Source organism: Pelodiscus sinensis, chromosome 19 (assembly GCF_052426305.1).
Source record: "Pelodiscus sinensis isolate ZL-2025 chromosome 19, ASM5242630v1, whole genome shotgun sequence".
Taxonomy (NCBI): domain Eukaryota; kingdom Metazoa; phylum Chordata; order Testudines; family Trionychidae; genus Pelodiscus; species Pelodiscus sinensis.
Window position 1 is genome coordinate 1,899,273 of NC_143070.1, and position 18,228 is coordinate 1,917,500.

Genomic DNA, 18,228 nt, shown 5'->3' on the forward strand with positions numbered 1-18,228 from the left:
CTCCCCTCCCAGCCCTGCCCCCCAGCCCTGAGCGTCACAGACACAGTGCGGGGGGCACGTATCACACACAGCCTGGGCCTGGGCGTGGGGTGATCTGTCTGCCCTGGGCAGGGGCTGCAGGGCGGGAGCCAGGGGCACCGGCAGTGCTGTGGGGGAGGGGCAGGGCTGTGGGGGGGCAGGCCTGGGCTAGCAGGGGCTGGGGTGGGGCGAGGGGCAGTGGCAGGGCTGGGGGGCAGAGGCTGTGATGGGGTGAGGGGCTGCAGCAGGGTGGGGGGGCAGGGCTCTGGGAGGCAGGACTCTGGGGGCCATGGCAGGGCAGGGGGGGCAGGGTTGGGGGGCAGGGGCTGCAGCAGGGTGGGGGGCATGGCCGGGGGGGCAGATCTCTGGGGGGGCACGGCTGGGGGGCCATGGCAGGATGGAGTGGCAGGGGGCAGGGATCTGGGGGAGCAGGGCTGGGGGCCTGCGGCAGGGCAGTATGACAGGGCTGGGGGGATGCGGCATGGTAAGCCGGCAGGGCTCTGGGGGGGGCAGGGCCGGGGGGCCGCGGCCGGGCAGGGGGGCCAGCCGGAGGCAGGTTTCCGGCCCAGCGTGGGCGTTCCTCTCCGGGCCCCGCTGGCCCCGCTCTCTCTACTTTCCATGACTCACGTCCGCTGGGGCTGGCTGGATGCTGCCACCCTGTGGGGTCGGGGTCTCACTCTGGCCCCCCGGCTCCCTGGCCCCATGGCTCTGCGCCGGCTCTGTCTCACCCTGCTCGCCTGCTCCGGTAAGGGGGCCCCTCCCCGTGCCCCCCGACTCCCAGCCCTGGGGCCCCTCCCACAGCCGATCCCCCCCTCCCCGAATGGGGTCCCACCACAACCCCTCGGGGTGCAGGGAATTCCCTCATTCACCCCCCAAGGCCCCTGGTTGGGTGGTGACATCCCAGCTCCCCAAATCCCCATCCGGAGGGAATTTGCCCCCCATTCCTGACATGCTCCCCCCTCGCCTGCTGGACCCCCTTTTGCACCCCGAGCGAGTCCCGACGGCTGTGCTGGAGCCAGGCTGAAAAGAAACCCCCTTTGTGTGGCTTTCAGCTGCGTTTCCCCGCAATATTCCCCGCTGCGTGTGCTCCAGAATGAGAGCCGGCTTTTCCAAATCGGGGCTAGAAACCGGGCTGGTTCGAAAAGCCGGAGACGCTGACGTGTCTTTTGCTCCGTCCGTCAAAAAGTTTCCGAGAAACCCAAAGTGTTCTCCGTGCCAAACGCCCCGCTTTCCAGCCGGCGGTGTTGGCGTCCGGAGACGGCGAAGGATTGGAAGTGATTTTATTTTTCGTTAATGCCAAACCGGATGGTTTTCGGCACTCCCCAACGTTGTTCTGCAAAAACCGTCCCCGGACAATTCTCTGAACCACCGTTTTTGGAGTAAGTGGAGGGTCAGTCGCATGGCGTCAGCAGGCCTGAATAGGCCTTTAACATGAAAACAGCCCCATGCCGGGAATCTCATGAGCAAGACTTCGGCTCAGGAACCCAGGGAAGTACCAAATACAGACTGTAAGCCGAAAGGGAGGAACGGCACATCTTAAGGACAGTGATTTCCAACTTTTTTCCCATGGAGGAACCCCTAAAATAATTTTTCATATCCCGAGGAACCCCAATGGAATGGGGCAATTTTTGTCTCCAGTCCACGTAATACCCATGGCCAAGTAACTGTCATTGTAAAGGCAAATTCTTTTAATATCAGTCACTTCTCTTCGGCTACGTCTACACTGGCATGATTTTCCGAAAATGCTTTTAACGGAAAAGTTTTCCGTTAAAAGCATTTTCGGAAAAATCGCATTGAGATTGGCAGGATGCTTTTCCGCAAAAACACTTTCAGAAAAAGACTTTTGCCCGAACGGGAGCAGCATAGTATTTCCGGAAAAGCTCTGATGATTTTACATGAGATCGTCAGTGCTTTTCCGGAAATTCAAGCAGCCAGTGTAGACAGCTGGCAAGTTTTTCCGCAAAATCAGATGATTTTCTGGAAAAACTTGCCAGTCTAGACACAGCCTTCCTGTTTCACGCATACTTGGCTCTGATAATTTTGATTCATTTTCACTGCCCTCTCCTTCACTGACGCGCCTTCTTTTCACATACTTCCAATTGTTTTGATTTTCGACGGGCCGTATTAACATACTGTTACATAGAATAGTTGTAGAGATGCAGCCGTGTTAGTCTGACTGAAACAAAAGACAGGACAATGCAGCACTTTAAAGACTAACAAGATGGTTTATTAGGGGATGAGCTTTCGTGGGTCAGACCCACTTCCTCGGATCAAATTGTGGAAGAAGATTGGCCCGACCCTATATACTGTTACATAGGTGAGATTTTAGATACACGGAAACAACCACAGTTTCGGTAAAAACGTGAATGACAAAACTGCGCAAAGACTACAAATCTACAAACCAGCCAACGACCGTAACGTGCACTAGAAAAGACTAGAAACGTGGAGAATTCTGGGACGCAGAAGGGCAGGCAATAAAACGAAATATAACCGTAGAGACGAACTGACCAAAACAAAATAAAGAGGCAGGTGGTAGCGTCTGAAGATGACTCCAGCATTGCCAACTGCTGGACAAAAATTCCCGTGAGAGTTTGAGGGATCTTTGGATTTGTTCGCGGTATTTCAAAATCGTTATTTATTTATTCCACGATTTCTCGCGGAACCCCTGACGATGGTGTGCGGAACCCCAGGGTTCCACCACACCCTGGCTGGGAACCACTGCCCTAGGAGATAGGTACATACCAAACTAGGTTCAGGATCAGGTTGAAACTGACAGGATGATGACTAGAAGAGCAGCCCCCCTTGCACAAGGTAAGGGGTGGTAAGGAGGGAACAGAGGGTGCAACCCAGTATGTAAAGAAGTGCTGGGAGCTGTTTGGACTTGTCTATGAAAGGACACCATGAAGGTGCTTTCCGGCAGATCTTGGGGGCGTACTAGGTGCCCGAATGCAGGTGGTGTTGGTTAAACATACAGAAAACACAGTGGGTTAACTCTAGCGGATTGCTGTTAATATCTGTTCTATGGCAGTGTTGGTACCGTGTCAACGCAGGCCACAAGGCACAGTGGTGTAGCGTTGTAGGATCTCTGGACAATACGTGCTCGATTGATTTCAAAGCTAGCCTGCACCCGGTGTTTCCTGGCCTCTCTGAGATCTCCTGGGTTGACCCGAGTGCACAGGGTCTAGCGCTCTAGACAAAGGGAGCACCGAGTGTTATACGCGCAGCTGAAAGTTTAGCATCCCCGATGGAGCCGAGGTCCTGTCAGGAGCGCGTCAGGATGACCCGGATCGGACGATGCTGACAGTTCAGTAGCAGAGTTATAGCCGTGTTAGTCTGGATCTGCAAAAGCGACAAGGAGTCCTGTGGCACCGTATAGACGAACAGATGTATCGGAGCATCAGCTTTCGCCCGCAAAGCCCGGTTTTGTCAGATGCCTGCCGTGGAAATTGCCAGAGGCAGGTATAACTATGCAGGCAAGAATCAGGCTAGAGATACCAAGGTTAAATCAGGAAGGACGAGGCCCACTTCTAGCAGCTGATCTGGAGGTATGAACACCCCGAGAGCAGAAACTGCTTCTGTAGCTGGCTAGCCATTCACTGTCTTTGTTGAATCCCGAGCTGATGGTGTCACTGACCTTTCAGAGGTACCGAGGTACAAAACTGAAGGACGACACCAGTGAGCCCGACTGCTGAGCTGGCAAGAAGGCGAACGGTTCTGTTGATCTGTTTGCAATCTAACATCTAAAATGGCAGAAAATCACGAGTTCGGTAACTCCCATCTACATTCCCTTCAAACCCTGTTAGGTTTTGATGAAATACGGACCTGGTGGATTGCTAAAAAAGGAACATAACATAAGAACATAAGAACGGCCGTACTGGGTCAGACCAAAGGTCCATCTAGCCCAGTATCCTGTCTGCCGACAGTGGCCAGCACCAGGTGCCCCAGAGAGGGTGGACTGAAGACAATGATCAAGTGATTTGTCTCCTGCCATCCCTCTCCAGCCTCTGACAAACAGAGGCCAAGGACACCATTTTATCCCCTGGCTAATAGCCTTTTATGGACCTAACCTCCATGAATTTATCCAGCTTCTCTTTAAACTCTATTATAGTCCTAGCCTTCACAGCCTCCTCTGGCAAGGAGTTCCACAGGTTGACTACACGCTGTGTGAAGAAGAACTTTCTTTTATTAGTTTTAAACTTGCTACCCATAGGAGTTTAAAAAAGAGTCTGGAGACACCAGTATATGTACAGCCACAGTAGAAACTGAAGCGTTGAAAAACAGCAATAGTACTCAAAAGCCTAAAATTTTGCAACTTATGTCTATGGCAGCGAGGTGGCTTAAACAGCCGGCCACAGGGCTAGCCGCCCGAGGAATGGAACAGACTCGGGAAGAAAAAGAAGCAACCTTGGCAAAGAGAAAAGTGCCGTCCCTAGCAAAGCAACAGCCTTTGGGAACTTTCACAGGACCTGAAGCCGTGGGATAGAAATGACCAAAGGTGACCCGGGCAAATTTGAAAGATGAGACGGAGTCCACTGCAGTGCAACCGCAGCCGTCTGATAAAAGCCAGGTTCCAGCTGAACTTGGACGGGTGCCTGGCAGAAGGGGAAAAGTTAGTGCACTGAAGCGGTCAATAAAAGGAAGGAGACAATGGAACAGTTCACAGAGCTCACTAGCAGACAGAAGCTACGACTTGCTCGCAGGAATCTGAGCAAAAACGAATTTCAAGGTGAAAAAGCAAGATTACGCAGGCTCACAAGCATTGATGCAGGCACGCATGGAATTTCCCCGAAGTGCAGCATGTACAGGCACTCCGCAATTCGCCTCGCACGCTGACAACAACAGGCACCGTGGGAAGAAATTCAGTTTTTACAAGCGCAGGTAACTTCCCCCACTCATAGAGTCGGGATAAAAATCCAGGGTTCAGGTTTCCAACGACTCAAACCCATGGAAGCATGCCCTGCACTCAGCTAAAATGCATTCTTCTGTCTGAGATAGTTTTACACACCGGTATGTTTTCCTTTGTAGCTTTTTTCACTGTGCTAAATTTGCTGCTGGCTGTATTTTAGGGGAACTTGAACAGTTAAACTCTCTCGACTCGAGTCTCTTTACCTTCTCCCGACTCTCCCTCTCTCTGTTAAAAGTTAGTTTTTAATAGAAACTTTCAAAATAGAACATAATTCAAAATAGAACATAAGAAAGAAAACAGATAAGGTAAAATTTTACTTTAAATAATTCCCATAAATTAATTATTTTCACGCTTCAGGAATGCAACAGCTGGGATTACTCCCAACTTTCCTGAAGATAAGGTGGCGTTGGTACCTTGTCAACGCGGGCCATAGTGCGCAGTGGTGTAACATTGGACTGATCTCTGTTACCAACTGGTAGAGCTTTGCATTTGGCAATAAACCTGCTTGATTGATTCCAAACCTGGCCTGCATCCGTTGTTTCCGGGGTCTCTCAAAGTTCTCCTGTGTTGATCCAAGTGCACCGGGTCTAACGCTCTAGATAAAGGAAGTACCGATTGTTAAGCACGCAGCCGAAAGTTTCTCATCACCGACGGAGCATAGGTCCTGTCAGGAGCGCGCCAGGGTGACCCTGAGCAGGTGATGCTGTTCCTGACAGTTCAGACCACCGAAGGTACCGAGGTACTAAACTGAAGTACAACAGTTTTCATGTTTGAAAACCGGAGAGATTTTTTTTTCGGAGGTGAGCGATTTTCTAACCAAGCCCAGCAGTCACTCTGCGTGCAAACACGGACAGAATCGCAACAGGAGAAATGGGGATTATCTGAGATCGTTAATCTGGACGTTTTAGTCTGTGTCTATTCCACGTTTTCTTGGCTTTGGAACCACGACAGCCTTGGGTGAAAAGCGAAAACAAATTCTCTCCTTTCAGCTTCCACTGCGACAAGAAAGCCCCATTTTCACCCTCGACGTTGCTACCGTCTCAAACTGTCGGCCCAAGATTTGAGCCTGGCAGTATTTGGTGCTGGAACATGAAGGCGATTCCTTGTGGGGAAAGGCCAGCGTTTCTTTTAAACAACTCGCTAGCCTTCTAGCATCTTGGGCTGTGGAGAAACATTCAAACGGCTCAAACGGCAGAAAGCCAAATAGCGAGTCTTTTTAAAACTGTGATTTTTAGGCAAATCTCCTGATTTTTTGGGGGCAACTAAAGGATGGCCAAGGTTAGCAATGCTGCTCCTGAACGTTCACAGGACAAACTGGGCTCTCACATCAAAGATTATGAGTAAGCAAAAATGCATTTAAAGTGCTTAGCTAGTAATATGGTTTTATGTTTACAATGGCCAATTCATGTGCATCATCAATGTTCATGCCTCATGGGAGGGCCTTTTCTGTACATGTTTCCTTTCTTTCTTTCTTTCTTTCTTTCTTTCTTTCTTTCTTTCTTTCTTTCTTTCTTTCTTGGTGTTGGGTGCGACTGAAATCTTGTCTAAAAGTTTCCCCCCGACAAACAGCTTTTCTGTGAAAATGAAATTCTCAGCTCACATTAGAGGGTTTTCGGGAAGGAACCCAACATGTCGTGAGTGCTGCAAACCCTCGAAATCTCAACCAAAGCATTTCTGTGCACGGCGAAGATTTTCTGTATTTTTCTCTCTCGCAGTTGCATTTTCTGAGTTTTCTCCACCACCCAAAGGGCTAGAAACTGGGTGTGTGGGAGTGTGAGTGTTTGGTAAACAAAAGCTACAAATGTCACCTCTCCGCCTGACCCCAAGAGCGAGGCGTTGAAGAAAAACCGCCGCCTATCGAGATAAACTGGCCAGAATTGTCAGGCACATCAGCAGGCCCACGCCCGGGAGGGAAATGCGGGCACTTTTAATGCACATCGTGGATTTTCTCCGGCGTGGCTCGGAACACACGGTGCCACGAAGTGACCGTACGATGTCGTTCCTGAGTCTGGCCTGTACAGCGACGGGACGGCGTCGAAGCGGAGACCGACGGCCTCAGAGCTCGGGCCATGTGTCCCAGGGGCGTGTCGACGGAGGGGAAAACAAGGCTCCGACGCAGGACGGGCGGGAGGGCACGGTGGGGTGTCTGGCCGAGACAAGCTGTGGGTGGACCATGGGTTGGCCAGCCGGGAAGACCCGGGGACCATACACCCGGCTTGGAAACCAAGAGTTGCCAGGCCACAAGACCCAGCGAAGGGCGTGACGGACTCAGCCAGAGTCCTGTGGCTGGCTCAGGGCAGGAAGTGGGGGCTAGTGGTTAGAGCAGGGCAGTGTTAGGAGCCGGGACGCCTGGGTTATCTCTCCATTTCTGGGAGGGTGGTGGGGTCTAGTGGTTAGAGCGGGGGAGGGTTAGGAGCCAGGACTCCTGGGTTCTCTCCCCATTTCTGGGAGGGTGGTGGGGTCTAGTGGTTAGAGCGGGGGAGGGTTAGGAGCCAGGACTCCTGGGTTCTCTCCCCATTTCTGGGAGGGTGGTGGGGTCTAGTGGTTAGAGCGGGGGAGGGTTAGGAGCCAGGACTCCTGGGTTCTCTCCTCATTTCTGGGAGGGTGGTGGGGTCTAGTGGTTAGAGCGGGGGAGGGTTGGGAGCTGGGATTCCTGGCTTGGGATGGGGAGAGGGGTCTGTCTGTCTCTCTCTCTCTCTTGCTGACCCTCGGGCCTTGGATCCCTCAGGCTGCTGGGCGCAGGAGGTCCGGGTCTCCCAGCCCGGCTCTGTGCGGGCCCCCGAGGGCGGCTCCGTCACCCTGCCCTGCCGGTACAACAGCAGCCGGCCGGCGGCACTGGGCAGCTACCGCTGGGTGAAGGAGGAGGCGGGCGCCCGGCTAGAGGTGAGCGACGCCACCCTGCAGTTCCGGGGCCGGGTGAACGGCACCCCCAGCCGCAGCTTCCTGCAGGACCGGCGAGCAGACGTGCGGCTCCGCGACCTCAGGCCCTACGACGCCGCGACCTACCGGTGCCGGGTGAAGATCCCCACGGTGGGAGAGGGGGAGGGGAACGGGACCCGGCTCCTGGTGGTGAAAGCGGGTGAGTCCAGGGCAGCCCAGGAGGCCTGGGTTCCCTGCGGGGTCTGGGAGGGGAGCGGGGGCTAGTGGTTAGAGCAGGGGGGCTGGGAGCTAGGACTTCTGGTTTTTCCCCTTGGCTCTGCAAGGGGAGTGGGGGCTAGTGGTTAGAGCAGAAGGGGGGAGCGCAGGGCAGCACAGGAAGGAAGGGAGAAAGGAAGGGTGCGAACAGGTATCTATTCATCATCCAGCCGCTTTCTCTCACTCTCCCTTTTCTCCTCTCCTCTCCTGCCTGCCAGACACCCCCTCACTCCCCCCGGACTCCCCGGCACTGGGCACCCTTGGCTTGTGGCTGGGCACCGCTGTGGGGGTCGCTTTCGGAGTTGCCGTCCTGCTTTGGATCTGCCGCAAGCGGAGAAAAGGTGAGAGCTGGGGAGGGGGCTGCCCGCAACTTGAGACAGAGATTTTACCCTTAACTCTGACCCTCCCCAGGGCTCCTACCTCGATTCCAACTCTCCCAGCAGGAGACTCCACCCTGGCTTCCTAACCAGGGGCCCTGACCCCTAACTGGGGATCTTGACCCCTTACCAGGGACTTTGACCCTAACCAGAGACCCCGATGCTCACCCTGACCCCTAACCAGGGAGCCTGACTCATTGATTATTGGCTATTGATTAATAATGACTGGTCATTGACTCATTGTTATCAGTGATTGGCAACTAATTATTAGCTATTCATTACTAGCTACTGAGAGCACTGATTGGTAATTGGCTCCTGGCTATCGGTTGTTAGCACCTGATTCTTGTTTGCTGACTTCTAAATATTTATCACTATTTCCTGACTATCGGCTACCGATTCTTGTTTGCTGGCTATCGAATATTTATCACTATTTCCTGACTATCAGCTACTGAGTCTTGTTTGCTGACTACTGAATATTTATCACTATTTCCTGACTAATGGCTACCGATTCTTGTTTGCTGGCTACTGAATATTTATCACTATTTCCTGACTATCAGCTACTGAGTCTTGTTTGCTGACTACTGAATATTTATCACTATTTCCTGACTATCGGCTACCGATTCTTGTTTGCTGACTACTGAATATTTATCTCTATTTCCTACTATCGGCTACTGATTCTTGAGTTGTGGCTCCTGGTTACTGGCTCCCGATTCTCGTGAGTTCCCCCCCCCACCCACCGGGGAGCAGCGGGTGATCAGCCGCGAACCGATTAATTCCTGGAAGACGACCTTTCTCTAACGGGGGAGTAACGGGGGGGGGGGGTCGGGTATTGTCTGTCTGTCGGCTGCCGTGAGCGGTTCCTAGCTCTGGTTAATTGCCCTAATTGTGGCCCCTCCCCCCAGACAGGAGAGACGCACGACCCCGGACGGAAGCCCTGGTGCAGGTGAGACCCCCACGGTGCCCCACAGATGTGGGTCCATTTCCCCCCCACTCCAGGCCCAGCTCTTCCGCCCCCCCTCCACTGTGCAGGATCCCAGGGGGTGGGGGATGGTTGGGGGTGGGGTGGGGGACGCAGGGTCCGTGTGCAGGAGAGCTAGGGATGGGGGAGTCTGGGGGGGGACAGGCACCCCAGTGCCACAGGGGGGGATTGGTGAGTCAGGGGCTCCCCTCCCGGCTGGGTGCCCCATTGCTTGGGGGAGGCCTAGCCTGGGTGTGACTTGGGATGTGGGGGGCGACTGTGCTTGGGGGGTTCTGGGTGGGGGCGTCAGGCCACTGGGAGGGCTGACAAGGCCAAAGGGGGACTGACGAGGCCGTGGGGGGGGCTGAGGAAGCTGGGGGGGACTGACGAGGCCGGGGGGGGGGGCTGATGAAGATGGGGGGGGACTGATGAGGCCGTGGGGGGGGGGGGGGGGGGGGGGGGGGGGATGAAGCTGGGGGGGGACTGATGAGGCCGTGGGGGGGGGGGGGGGGGGATGAAGTGATGGGGGGGGGGGGGAACTGACGAGGCCGGGGGGGGGGGGGGCTGATGAAGCTGGGGGGGGACTGATGAGGCCGTGGGGGGGGGGGGGGCTGATGAAGCTGGGGGGGGCTGAGGGGGGGGGGGAAGCTGGGGGGGGACTGGGGGGGGACTGAGGGCCGGGGGGGGGGGCTGATGAAGCTGGGGGGGGACTGATGAGGGCCGGGGGGGGGCTGATGAAGCTGGAGGGGGGCTGAGGAAGCTGGGGGGACTGACGAGGCCGGGGGGCTGATGAAGCTGGGGGGGGGGGGGGGGGGGACTGACAAGGCGGGGGGGCCATGGAGGGGCTGATGAAGCTGGAGGGGACTGACGAGGCCGGGGGGGGGGGGGGGGCTGACGAGGCCGGGGAGGGCTGATGAAGCTAGGGGGGGACTGACGAGGCCGGGGGGGGGGGGGGGGGGCTGATGAAGCCAGGGGGGCTGATGAAGCTGGGGGGGGGGGGGGGCTGACGAGGCGGGGGGCGATGGGGCGATGGGGGCTGCTGCGGCGGACAGAGGGGCTGGCAGGTCTGTCTGTCTGTCTGTCTGTCTCTGCCTCGCCCTAGGCCGCGGGCCCGGAGCTGAACTACGCGGAGCTGCGGGTGACGCCGGGTCGGCGCCCGACGCCCGGGGGCGAATTCGTCACCTACGCCACCGTCAGGGGCAGCGGACGGAGCTAGGGGGGCTCAGACAGAGACCCCACCTCCCCCCCAGCCACCCCCATGGGGCAGCAGGGACCCCCCACATCTATAGGGCACCCCCCATCCCTGCGGCATTTCTCCATCCTGCCGCCAGGGGGTGCTGCTGCCCCACACAGGGGTTGGGGGCTGCAGTTCCGCCGTCGGCCACAAGGGGGCAGCTTGACACTGATGGCTCCCCCTTGCACCCCACCTGCACTGGGGGGGGGCAGAGCCCTGGGGTGCCAGCCCCGTGCCCCCCCCAGCAACCACCTGGGCTCCCCTCACTCCCATCCCACAGCCCCTGCTCCCCAGCCCTGCCGGTGCCCCTCACTCCCGCCCCACAGCCCCTGCCCCACAGCCCTGCCAGTGCCCCTCACTCCCGCCCCATAGCCCCTGCCCCCCAGCCCTCCCGGTGCCCCTCACTCCCGCCCCACAGCCCCTGCCCCTCAGCCCTGCCGGTGCCCCTCACTCCCGCCCCACAGCCCCTGCCCCCCAGCCCTGCCGGTGCCCCTCACTCCCGCCCCACAGCCCCTGCCCCTCAGTCCTGCCGGTGCCCCTCACTCCCGCCCCACAGCCCCTGCCCCACAGCCCTGCCGGTGCCCCTCACTCCCGCCCCACAGCCTCTGCCCCACAGCCCTGCCAGTGCCCCTCACTCCCGCCCCATAGCCCCTGCCCCCCAGCCCTCCCGGTGCCCCTCACTCCCGCCCCACAGCCCCTGCCCCTCAGCCCTGCCGGTGCCCCTCACTCCCGCCCCACAGCCCCTGCCCCCCAGCCCTGCCGGTGCCCCTCACTCCCGCCCCACAGCCCCTGCCCCTCAGCCCTGCCGGTGCCCCTCACTCCCGCCCCACAGCCCCTGCCCCCCAGCCCTGCCGGTGCCCCTCACTCCCGCCCCACAGCCCCTGCCCCTCAGCCCTGCCGGTGCCCCTCACTCCCGCCCCACAGCCCCTGCCCCCCAGCCCTGCCGGTGCCCCTCACTCCCGCCCCACAGCCCCTGCCCCCCAGTCCTGCCAGTGCCCCTCACTCCCGCCCCACAGCCCCTGCCCCCCAGCCCTGCCGGTGCCCCTCACTCCCACCCCACAGCCCCTGCCCCCCAGTCCTGCCGGTGCCCCTCACTCCCACCCCACAGCCCCTGCCCCCCAGTCCTGCCGGTGCCCCTCACTCCCACCCCACAGCCCCTGCCCCCCAGTCCTGCCGGTGCCCCTCACTCCCGCCCCACAGCCCTGCCGGGGCCCCTCACCCCCGCCTCTCCCGCAGTGGCCAGCAGCGGCCTCTCCCCCTCCCTCCCCCCTTCCTGACCCCGAGGGGCTGAGGCCGGCTGCGCCGTGGAGCCCGCGGGTTCCCCGCTGCCGCGGTGGTTTCTCAGGCAGCTGCAGAAGCGGCCGGCGCCTGCTTCCTCCCCGAGGGGCATGCGAGAGCCGCTGACCCACTTTTCCACCCCCGGGGCCTCTTACGCACCCGCCCTGCAGCGCTGCTCCGCCGGCGGGGCTGGGCGTGCGGTCTGGGGCGGGGGGGGGGCCGAGCTGGGGCTGGCCCCCTGCCCCTGTGTGCAGCCCGGCCCCGGGGCCAGATCCTCCCCGAGCGCAGCTGGGGGCCCCCACTGCGCCGGGGAGGAGCCTCAGTTCCGGTACCGGGTCGGACAGCGGAGGCACCGAGCAGGGACCCCACGCTGCCCCGGCCCGGCGTTGGCGTCCCCTGTGAGTGGGGTGCTCGGCGGCTGCCCCCCGGATGGGCAGAACGCCCACAGTTGGGTGTGGGTGGTGCATATCCACACGCACCTCGGTGCACAGCACACTTTTTATTCCGCACAGGGTGGGCCCAATTAGAGGGAACGTCCCCCCGGCTCCTGGCAAGGTGTCTGTTTGTCTTCCCCGAGGGGGATTCGCTGCCCGGGCGAGGTTTGAACCGAGGCAGGCGGGTTTCTTCGGGCCCATTTCATCCCAGGGGGGAAGTGGGGGCCTTGGGGCAGGCTGAGACGCGAGCTGTGTGTCGGGGGGGGGGGGGGGCGGGAGAGGACGGGCACCCAATAAAGGGAAGATGCTGTTCCACTAAATGAATGGAGTCCAATGTGTACGCCCAGCCCCATGCCCCTCTCAGAGCCCGGAGAGAACCCGGAGGGGGTCTGGCTCTAACCACTAGTCCCCACTGCCCTCCCAGGCCTTGGGAGAGAACCCAGGAGGTCTGGCTCTAACCACTAGCCCCCACTGCTCTCCCAGACCTTGGGAGAGAACCCAGGAGGTCTGGCTCTAACCACTAGCCCCCACTGCTCTCCCAGACCTTGGGAGAGAACTCAGGAGGTCTGGCTCTAACCACTAGCCCCCACTGCTCTCCCAGACCTTGGGAGAGAACCCAGGAGGTCTGGCTCTAACCACTCGTCCCCACTGCCCTCCCAGGCCTTGGGAGAGAACCCAGGAGGTCTGGCTCTAACCACTAGTCCCCACTGCCCTCCCAGGCCTTGGGAGAGAACCCAGGAGGTCTGGCTCTAACCACTAGCCCCCACTGCTCTCCCAGACCTTGGGAGAGAACCCAGGAGGTCTGGCTCTAACCACTAGCCCCCACTGCTCTCCCAGACCTTGGGAGAGAACTCAGGAGGTCTGGCTCTAACCACTAGCCCCCACTGCTCTCCCAGACCTTGGGAGAGAACCCAGGAGGTCTGGCTCTAACCACTCGTCCCCACTGCCCTCCCAGGCCTTGGGAGAGAACCCAGGAGGTCTGGCTCTAACCACTAGTCCCCACTGCCCTCCCAGGCCTTGGGAGAGAACCCAGAAGGCCTGGCTCTGACCACTAGGCCCCACTTTCCTCCCCGAACCAGGGAGAGAACCCAGGCTTCCTGGCTCCCAGCCCCCCCCCCGCTCTAACCACTAGCCCCCACTCTCCTTCCCGAACTGGGGCAAAAACCCAGGCGTCTGGGCCCCTCCCCCCGTGGCAGTGGGGCAGGAAGCGCCCTGCCTGCCGAGACACGCGTGCTGCGGGGAGGCCTGAATCTCGCCCCCGCTCATTTCCTGGCCCCCCCGTTCTCTCTCCGCTCCCCCCCCCCGGCACAACTCGCACCAGTCCTGGGCCCTCACTCCTCTGCCCTCGCACCCGGGCAGCCATGGCCCCCGGTGCCGCGCTGTGGACGCTGGCCCTGCTCGCAGGTGAAGGGCGGCCGGGGGGGGGGGCATGGGGAGCTGGGCAGGGAGGCGGGGGGGGGGGCGACACCCCAGCCTGGGGAGCGTGGATGGAGCTGGGCTGCCGGGTACCCCGGGCACCCGCGGGCGCAGAAAGCGAGAGCAGCCTGTGGGCCCGGGAGATGGGTGGATGGGCACCATCTGGCCCTCTCTATCCATTGCCCCCCAGCCCTCCCCCTCAGTGCGCACCCGCTCCGAGTGCCCCGAAGGAGGGGACCCAGCCGCACCCAGGAGGCGTTTAATAGGCAAGGGTGCCTGGTGGCCGGTGGACTGCGGCACGAACCAGAGCATGACCCTCGCGTGGCTGGATCCCGCCAGGCCGGGGAAAGGGGGCACAGGAGACTCACGGCAGTCCCCCACGTCTCCGGTCGGTGCCTTGTAAGCTGGAGAGAGTCCGGCGGCGCCCGGCAGCTTAGCAGAGCGCCCCGAGCTCGGCTGGCATTTCTCCGGGGTGGTGCACACGCCGGGGTGCACGGAACAAAATTTATTCCGTGCCAGGGCCAAGCGTCTTCTGCACCAAAGGGCCCCTCAATCTGCGTTGTGCAATTCCCCAGCCACGCTTCTGCTTTTCGTGCGAATGGCTGAACGCGGCAGAACTCCCTTCCGTCGCAGGAAGCGGGCCGGCTGAAAACAGCTTGGAAAGGCTTCCTTGCGCTGGGCTTGAAATCCCGCCCGCCCAATTCACTGATCGCCTTTCAGAACCGCTGGATTTGCATGGGTAAGACCAGGAAATAACGAGAGATAATTTCACAATCATGCCCAGTGAGTTATTCCATTTTCCCGGCCGAGACGGTGGCACGTTACGTATTAAGCCGCAAAATAATTTCCAAGTTCGTGCAACAGAACTAAGGAAGTTTAATTTTGACCGGGCCTTGTGACAAGGCATTTATTACGAGAAAATTACGGCCGTATCTTTTACGTCGACCCTCACTTAGTGCAGAATCGTGGCGTGAATCCAAGCGATGGATTTGGGCACTGTGTGCAAATTATTCTCATCCCTAGAAAATGAGAGAAGTCAATTCACATGAATCTGAGCAAACTGATGAAGTTTAGCAGCTAATCTGGGATATTTTTTCCATATTTAAATAGTATCTGATTTACATGAGTTGCGTAATGAATTTATTTTTTGAAAATAAAAGGAAATTGTCCATGCTTTGTGGAAAGTATTTTTCAAAAACACAGTGTTATTTTTAGGAAGTTAATTTTTTACTTTGGCTGTTTTAACAAAAGGGATTATTTAAAATTTGCCCATTTAAATTTTTTTTTAGTACGTTTTTGAAAAATGGGAATTCCATCAAGGGTATTGCTTTTTTTTCTTCATCCCACAATGTTCGCTGTGTTTCAACACAAAAGGGCGTCAGTCAGTCGAGTTTCCGACAACAGAATCTTCTAGTTTTCAAATCTTTTCGCATTGATTTAACAAAACAGAGCACTACTTGAAATTTGCCCATGTTTCTTCGTAGCAGGGGCACAATTATTTTGCATTCATTACACTTCTAAGAAAGTTCAAGCAATGAAATTGTTGCAATTGAAGTTTTGATTCTTGTGCTGGCCAAAAGAACAGTTGTAAAAGTGTTGGGTTTCAACGTCAAACGTGATTCGTTTTATTGAATAATTCCCATAGCTAGCCAATGTAAATCAGAACCAATGTAAATCTTCCAGGACGCTTTCCGTAACAGGAATCCTTTTGTGATTTGGAGCAGTCACAATTTTCTTTGCCCTGAAAGACCCGCTGAATCGGCAACTCGATTTTAGTTTTGTGAGCAAAATTTTTTTTATCACAATAGACAGGACTTTGTTTCTGATGAAGACCCAAGAGAATGATTTCAGCTTTTCACCAGCATAGTCCGGTGTAAGAAAAAGCACATTCTGCTAATTTCAGTAGCAAGATTTCTTATGCAAAAATTAGTCTCTGCAGGTCATCACGAAGTATCTTGTATGACTTTATTTTGCACAAACAAACTCTTCAACATCTATAGCAGACCAAGAGATTACAGCTGTATCTTTAAATCGACTCTAACTTATTGCAATGTCTTTGAGCGAATCCAAGTGATGGATTTGGGCACCTTTTGCAAATTATTCTCGTGCCCGAGAAAGAGACAGAAATCGATTACATGAATGACGGATAATTGTTTCCCATATTTCAATATTAATCACGGCCAACTTTTGTGGAGTCAAATCTAATCCCAGCAAACAAATTCAGCATCCGAGAAACACTCGCACACAAATTGCTTTTTCTTTACCATTTAATCTCTGTGGGAAAAACGTTGTATCGGTCGTTCTGTGAAAATTGGTGCCAAGTGTTTCAAATCAAGGCCACCGAATTTTTTGCCATGCCTTTAAAATAGCATCCCGGCTTGTAATAGTCCCGTTCAAATATTGAAAGCAATGTAAGCATTCGTCCCATTGAGTTATTTCAATCACTTTAAGAGTCAAGCTCGCGATTTCCTATAATTTGTTTCAGAGTTTCTAGTTATTTTGGGATAGTTAATTAAACAGAATGAATGCAGTCTTAGTAAATGAATGCAATTGTTCATAATAGCCAATTATGACAATGAATTTAAGATTCACGGCAGAATTCTTGCAAGGGCGTGAACCAGAATCCGAAATGGGTCTTTGCAATTTAAATAAAATCACAAGAACGCGATGACAATTTCTGGCAAAATATCATCCCAGTTTAACCACGATGTCGTCTAACCTTCGTCTCCACACAAAAACTGCAATTCAATACAGGAATCCGAAGGCATTGCGGGAACGTATCTGGGCCTTCCCTGCCACCGAATGCAATGGATTTAAAACCGAATGCAACCAAACGGCGCTAATGTCGTTCCGATCCAAGGGCACAGATTTGTGGCGATGTGCTCGTTAATTCCTGAGCACTATCGCAATTTAATTCAATAATAACCGTTGTGCATCTATTTTGGTTTCCTTAAAAAATAATTCCATGACTGTATCGAGCTCTTTTTTGAACCCTGTTAAAATCCTTGTGCTCACAACATCCCCTAGCGAGGAGTTCCACAGGTTGGCTGTGCGCTATGTGAAGAAAAACTTCAATTGATTTGTTTTTCACTTTCTCCACTTGATTTTCTAGACCTCTCTCCTAGCCCTGCTTAGTCTCCTCTTTTCTAAGCTGGCAAATGTGGTGTTTTTATTAGTTTTCTCCTTGTGATTGTTTGTCTGCAGTGAGAGTGGACTTTTCTGCAAAGGAGTCACAGCCTGGACTGGGCCTCCTGTATCCATGCTCATTATTTTGGCTTCTGCTAGCTGACTCGGTCTGGGTAGCAATGCTTATTGCTTTTTCCAGTGTCAGTTGTGGTTCTAGAAGCCAGCGTTCTCTTACATCAGGGGTTCCCAACCTGGGGTACGCATACCCCCAGGGGGTACGAGAAGCTTGTCAAGGGGGCACGGGGAATACTTGGTAAATAACTAGATTATCCTAACCACAATATTCCAAAAGTAGTCGTGTGAGTGGAAAAAGTTGTGGATTTTAGTCTAGAATTTATTTCCTTTCCTATTGAATAGGGGGTACGGGAAGGTTTACTAAAAGCCGAGGAGGTACGGGGACCGAAAAAGGTTGGGAACCTGTCTGACATGAAGCATCGCTGTTTTCTCCATGAGCTGGTCTCTAATCAGCTCATCTGCCCTATTCCCAAAGTCCCAAGTTATCATCAAACTCCTCAGAGAAGCATAGACTGAATTATAGTCTCCCTGGGTTTCTGCTCACGCTGTAGCCGCGACTGCAGCCTGTTTCAAAGACATTTTCACACCAGACTTGAAAGGGAAACCTCTGAACTGTCATGCATGCTTAAATGTGACACTTTTCGCCTGGGTCTCAACAGAGATGCTAATTACCTTACCCATTACAAAGACAGCTTCCCCAATTATCACCTCCAATATCATTAGCTCACAGATATTAACCTCCCCCCCTCGTCCCCCCTCTGTTCTGAAATTTGATTTGTCCTTTTTATGTGTTCACTTTTTTTTGATTGTATCCCTTTGGTATATATGGTCATGCCAATTTTCTTCCACTATTTGATCTGAGGAAGTGGGTCTGACCCCCGAAAGCTCATCCTCTAATAAACCATCTTGTTAGTCTTTAAAGTGCTGCATAGTTCTGTCTTTCGTTTCAGCTACACCAGACTACCACGCGGGGCCGCATTATGACTTTCGTGGGCCCCTTCCTCCATTAAAAAAAATATTAACAATGATTTTTGATATAACTTTAAATACTTCAACATTTTCTTTGTTTCTGTTTTAGGCAAAATGTAATAGATTTTCGTGGGCCCTAAAAGTTTCATTTTTTTTCTGATGTGAGAAAAAAATGAAAACATTTTCTTCGCCCCTAAAAGTTCATTTTTCTTCTTCTGATTTTAAAAGAAATCAAACATTTTCGTGGGCCCCTAAAAGTATGGTGGGCCCTAGGCACTGTGCCTGCTGTGCCTAATGGATAA

General features: G+C 55.4%; 1 protein-coding gene across 5 annotated transcripts in view; it reads left to right on the forward strand.

Moving 5' to 3' along the window:
* Positions 1-323: 323 nt before the first annotated feature.
* The window catches only part of NCR3 (natural cytotoxicity triggering receptor 3), a 22,719-nt gene continuing 4,814 nt past the window's right edge, over positions 324-18,228 (forward strand). Inside the window, exons 1-5 of one of the 5 annotated variants that reach the window (XM_075918298.2) lie at positions 335-763; positions 7,653-8,003; positions 8,278-8,400; positions 9,339-9,379; positions 10,497-11,111. In XM_075918298.2, coding sequence (XP_075774413.2) covers positions 364-763; positions 7,653-8,003; positions 8,278-8,400; positions 9,339-9,379; positions 10,497-10,610 — 1,029 coding nt within the window. In that variant the 5' untranslated portion in view covers positions 335-363 and the 3' untranslated portion in view covers positions 10,611-11,111. The other 4 variants (XM_075918303.2, XM_075918302.2, XM_075918299.2 and 1 more) reach the window with 4 other exon arrangements.